The sequence below is a fragment of the Gadus chalcogrammus genome, chromosome 17 (assembly GCF_026213295.1).
Source record: "Gadus chalcogrammus isolate NIFS_2021 chromosome 17, NIFS_Gcha_1.0, whole genome shotgun sequence".
Classification (NCBI taxonomy): Eukaryota; Metazoa; Chordata; class Actinopteri; order Gadiformes; family Gadidae; genus Gadus; species Gadus chalcogrammus.
The window spans coordinates 2,063,876-2,069,875 of NC_079428.1; the positions used below are offsets into that span (position 1 = coordinate 2,063,876).

At 52.5% G+C, this 6,000-nt stretch overlaps 1 protein-coding gene across 5 annotated transcripts in view; it reads left to right on the forward strand.

Moving 5' to 3' along the window:
- LOC130369751 (receptor-type tyrosine-protein phosphatase delta) overlaps positions 1-6,000 on the forward strand; it is a 205,936-nt gene that overhangs the window by 106,531 nt on the left and 93,405 nt on the right. For all 5 annotated transcript variants that reach the window (XM_056575280.1, XM_056575279.1, XM_056575283.1 and 2 more), the window contains one exon: positions 5,760-5,963. In XM_056575280.1, the coding sequence (XP_056431255.1) occupies positions 5,846-5,963 (118 nt within the window). In that variant the 5' untranslated portion in view covers positions 5,760-5,845. The remainder of the gene's footprint in view (positions 1-5,759; positions 5,964-6,000) is intronic.

Consider the following 6,000-nt stretch of genomic DNA (forward strand, 5'->3'; position numbering starts at 1 on the left):
TGTGTGTCTTTGAGCATGCGTGCGCGCGCGCGCGCGTGTGTGTGTGTGTGCACGTGTGTGTGTGCGTGCGTTGGTGAACACTGACCTCCAAGAGGTGTGCCCTTTGACTGTCAGAAATCACCAGGTATGCGTATGGCGGCTATCTCGCCTTAATTGAGCAGTAATTGAGTTCCGGGGCTCGTCTCGATTCTTCATCTTTGGGGAAAAAGGTCAGCGAAGATCAAAGAAACCATTAGGACGTATAAGGACCCACCCCCTTCCCGGTCCCCCGTTTACTGCTGGAGCCCTGCATATGATTATTTTCAGATGAGCTGGGTGAACGGCTGCATTATTTAACTCCCCTCGTCCGGGGGGGGAAATGGGTAAAGGTGTGGGTTTATAAAGCGAAGCAAAGCTTTCTCATCCCTTCACCTTCCGAGGTACGATGGGCGGGGCGGTGAACAAACCCCCTCACACACCCTAGTGCCGACGTTGTGCAAACCCCCCTCATTTTTAAAGGTTATGTGATTTGTCCTTGTAAGGCATGGAAGAGGGGGGGGGGGGGGATATATAGTCTAGATAGTTGTAATTTAATTACAGTATTACTGGGGTTATATGGTCAGCGAGAAAATAAAATAACACAGTATGGGTCCTTCCTTCGCAGTTCATGGAATGAGTCTGAAAATAGCCTTACAAACATCTCTTTAAAACAAATCCCTTGGTAAATAAACACACACACACACACACACACACACACACACACACACACACACACACACACACACACACACACACACACACACACACACACACACACACACACACACAGAAAAGCGAAAATGTTCTGCTTTTTGCAGCTATGTTTTCATTAAAACCAACACCAAACTCCAATTTGTTGCCGTCTTGTTTCTAAGTGGACCATTACACTTTGATACCAGTGGGACGCAGCCACCACTGAAGCTGTGGTGATGGATGCGATCCTGGCCTCAGACTTCGGCCATTCCGCTCAGATATCGCAGTAAAAACCATCATCATGTACAACGGATAGCTATTGGCTCGAAATGCACTACAACCCTTTATTTCCCAGCCCCCCCCCCACACGCTAATGATAATGCTCCAACAATGACCCTGGGATCGGGTTAATCATGGCAGAGACGCACACACTTCAACAGCAGAGTAGAAAAGCCTGCTAGGAGATCGTTCTCTCTCTCCGTCTCCCCCTCTTTGTCTCCCGCTCTGTCTCTCCCCCCGATAAGCATCAGGAGGAAGAGATAGAACAACAGCTCCACAGCTCCTCGAATTTCCTTCCTCCGCCCCCCCCCCCCTCCCCGCTCTCTTTTTTTCTAATTAACAATGTGCATGTTGTCAGGCTTTGTTTAATAATGCACGATCGCTATCAGCAGCCAAACCCTTTGAATGAAGTGTTGCTGAATGGGAACACCACAATGCCAGCGGGGGGCGCGGGGGGCGCGGGAGAAGGACTAGATTTGTTTTTCTTTCATCCTTCCTTTATTCCCGCTCTGCCGCAATAAACGTCAATGGGTGGCTCCGGTGGCACCGTCGCCATGTGTGAAATTGAACGGCGCCCTCCAAGAGAAAGGGAGAGGGGAAATGGCCACGCTGCCGGGAGACGTTGAAATGGGTGACGGTGGGTGGTGGCAGCTGAGGGTGGGGAGATTATATGGTAATGGTGAAGAATCGTTTCAGAGTACACCACCCCCCCCCCCCCCCCCCCCCCGCCCCCTCAACCTCCGCCTCTTGTAGGGCCGTACAAATAATAGCATATTTATGGGGATCCGGATTTTGACTTCCGCAATTAGCTAATTGCTAATTTTTTATTAAATAAGACAAAAGATCCAAGAAATAAAATAAAACAGGTTCTGTACGCCGGTCGCATTCAAATCAAATAACAAACCCCGCCGCTGCTTAATGATCATAGTTTTTTTTTATCATGCAGTTTGCGGCACAGAATATTAATGAAATCAATAATAATGTTAATAATCATAATCGCAAAATCAGGGCAAAGATAATGTTTCTCATTTATTTCGTCATAATCGTGCAGCACTGCGCTCCAGTAAGCGTCCCTCCCACCGTTTGGGAGCAGAGGCCGTCCACCCACCCATTTCCTAAATGATGGAGGGATAGGATCATCTTTTAGCCCTTTAGCAGGTACCATGGGACAACGTAGCCTCTAGCCCGACACTAGCCTGACACTAGCCTCCAGCGCCACGCTAGGTTCCTGGCATCGCGTCCCGCCCCCTCGCTGGTGCTTATACAACATGCAGATGGCTTTGTTTGCCTGTGAGCATGCGTGTGTGTGTGTGTGTGTGTGTGTGTGTGCGTGTGTGTGTGTGCGTGTGCGTGTGTGTGTGTAGCGGATGCTGCCCGAGGAGGAAGGAGCGAGCGCTGAGTGCGTCTCCCATCTCGCCGTCCCTAATGTCATGTCATTATGCAAATCCCGACCAGCCATTGATTACCTGAGACGGTTGTGGCTCTGAGTTTGGATGGACGGGCTTCGCGACATCGAACCAGGACAGACAGGAAGTGACTGTGTTTTTTTTTTTATTTGTTCCCCTCTTCTCTCTTGTATCCGATTGGCTCTAATCACCTCCGCGGCACTAACTTAACGCATGGTGCGTCTTGAGTGTCCGCACGCTCCTGCTAACGTGTGTGCGTGTGTGTGTGATCATGTGAGTGTGTGTGCCTGTGTGTGTGTGTGTGTGTGTGATTGTGCGTAGGCCTGTGAGTGGTTGTGTGTGCGTAGGCCTGTGTTGTGTGTGTGTGATTGTGCGCAGGCCTCTGTGTGTGTGTGTGTGTGTGTGTGTGTGTGTGTGTGTGTGTGCAGGCCCGTGTTGTCTGTATGTTCGGGGGGGGGGGGGGGGGGGGTGCGGGGGTCGAAGATTGCCTTCAAATTGATTCGCCTTCCTTCCCCCGCATCGCTCATCCTCACGCCGTCGATCATGAGCGGGGTTTCGCCTCTCCTCCGAGGCGCTGGGTGACATGTGCTCTTGTCTATCCCCATCCTCATCCCCACCACCTCCACCCCCCCCCGTCTACACCTCCTCCTCCCCCTGCCTCCACCTCCCATCCCCACCTGCTCCTCCACCTCCTCCTCCCCCCGTCCCCACCTCCTCCTCCCCCTGCCTCCACCTCCCATCCCCACCTGCTCCTCCACCTCCTCCTCCCCCCGTCTCCACCTCCTCCTCCACCTCCCATCCCAACCTCCTCCTCCCCCCGTCTCCACCTCCTCCTCCACCTCCCATCCCCACCTCCTCCTCCCCCTGCCTCCACCTCCCATCCCCACCTGCTCCTCCACCTCCTCCTCCCCCTGCCTCCACCTCCTCCTCCACCTGCTCCTCCACCTCCTCCTCCCCCCGTCTCCACCTCCTCCTCCACCTCCCATCCCCACCTCCTCCTCCCCCCGTCTCCACCTCCTCCTCCACCTCCCATCCCCACCTCCTCCTCCCCGTCTCCACCCTCCATCCCCCACCAATCCGCCGCAACATGCGCTGTATTCTGCACCGCCTGCTCCCGCCTCTCATTATGCTAACGCTTATTCTTCGCTCTCCTTTCTTTTGTTTTTGTTTTCCTCTTTTCCTTTTTTTTTCTTTGGTTTATTCATCTCCTCGAAGGGAAGGGAAGGGAAGGCAAAATTGGCTTTTATAATGAAACAAGGGAATCGAGGGAAATGTCTGCGCCACGCTCACATAGCGTAGCTAAGTGCGGCTAGTGAGTTCACAGCATTGTCATCGCGTTTTCTAGCTGCTCGCGTATAGCACATAGCGCACGAGCCAACCCATAGCATCATGGCCCCCTAGCGTCAGTATCTCCCCGCTAAGGCCCCGCGTCGCACAGCGGGTCAGATTTGCACAACCACCCAGACTACAGGAGCGCTAACCCAGCTTAGCTAGCACTGTGACACGCTACCGCTAGCTTTCCCCCTTCTTAAAGATCACATGCTTTAGCTTACCGCACCAGTCAGCCCCGTGTGTGTGTGTGTGTGTGTGTGTGTGTGTGTGTGTGTGTGTGTGTGTGTGTGTGTGTGTGTGTGTGTGTGTGTGTGTGTGTGTGTGTGTGTGTGTGTGTGTGCGTGCATGTGTGTGTTGGGGGGGCGGCGGCAGCGGCGGCAGGGGGGGTGGGGGTTAGCCGTAGCCGCCGCGGCGGCGGCTAAGATAGAGCATCCATCTCTCAGGATCAAACGCTGGCTTAAAGGAAATGGATGACAAGGGATGGAGCGGCGCAGCGGCTAATACTAGCTCACTGTGTCGGATTGATTTCTGCCGCCTGCTGCTGGGCCTCTGCCCACTAAAGGTTCCGTGGCAGCGGACGCAAATGCCAACACTTCCCCTACTATGTCTTACGGATCGCGTTGGTTGTTAAAGTAGCACTTGAACCGATTTGAAGGATGGGCTTGTGTACCCTGTGTGTGTGTGTGGGTGTGTGTGGGTGTGGGTGTGGGTGTGGGTGTGGGTGTGTGTGTGTTTGTGTTAAAGCTAGGCTACTTTATCACATTGTATAGATTTGGAGTACACTTAATTTTACCTCTAATCTATTTAAGGGCACTCTCGGCTATTAAGGCCCACGGAGTGGAGGATAAATGGGGGTACACTGTGTCGGAGCCCACTGGGTTTCTCACTTGCGGCACTGCATTATGGGGAGGAGAATTGAGTAGACGTCGGTTTGCTATTGTAGGCATCTGTTCAGCAGCCTGCAGTTGTACGACTGACGTATTTATAGCGTTTAGGCTCTCTACCAGGGATATGTTAGCATTAGCGTTTCACTCTGTCTGAATCCTAAAGCATAATTATTATTATTAAAATGTAAGAAATATTGGTAATCGTGCTATCATTAAATATCATTGTTATTAATAATTAATAATACTATTATCAATAATAATAATGTTGTTTGCATTATGGTTTGGGTTTTTCACGTCGGGTACAAGTGGCTTCATTTTGCTGAGGGATGGATGAACAATGTTCTCACACAAAGATGTGAAATGAAATGAAGACGACGGGCCATGTTCGGATCCACGGCATGCCATCACTGATCTGAGCCAACAGCCAGAGAATAAAGCTCTCTGCCTTCACAACCTCTGCATAGCGAGCGGGAGACAAACGTATATGTGCACCCCTTCATGTGTGCAAGTTATCTCCCCTGCTCACACACACACACACACACATGCGCACATGCGCACATATCCGTCCACACACACACTTAGTGTCGGCGTGCACGTATGGCAGTGTGCAAAGTGACTGTTCCGTTTAGAGGAGTGTCAGAACGTAGCCCGCAAGCACATCAGCCTCTTCCTATTTCCCTGTCAGCTGCAGCCCCGACTTTCTGTGTGTGTGTGTGTGTGTGTGTGTGTGTGTGTGTGTGTGTGTGTGTGTGTGTGTGTGTGTGTGTGTGTGTGTGTGTGTGTGTGTGTGTGTGTGTGTGTGTGTGTGTGTGTGTGTGTGTGGTGGGGGCTGCAAGGAGATGACACAAATGTGCAGGGAGAGATAAAACCCATGCAGCCAAACAGCTTTGTCTAACGCTTTCTCCTCTTTCTCCTTCTCTCCACTTCTCTCCTCCTCTCCCTCTCCCTCCTTTATCCTTCCCTCCTCCCTTCACTCCCGTCTATCCTCATCTCCTCTCCTCCTCACCCTTTCTATTGTCCTCCTAAACTCCTCTTCTCTCCTCATCTCCTCTCTATTCTCCTCGTCTCCCCTCTTCCCTCTTCCTCATCACCTCTCCTCTCTCCTCCTCTCCCCTTTCTCCTCTCCCCTCTCTCCTCCTTGCAGGCTGTGAATACCCTGCATCTGAGCGATCGGACCAGACCTGAATCCCGTGGCTCTGTGAGCCAGCGCGCCACGAGGCTGCCAGTAGCATGCAGGTGCCCAGCTGTCCCGCCATGCGCAGAGCCGTAACCGGGCCGACGCCTGTGCCCAAGGTTCTGCTGCTGTCGCTGCTCCTGGCTCTGCTGATGCACCTCACCAACGCTGAATGTAAGCGGACACACACACCCCACCCCCACATACACAC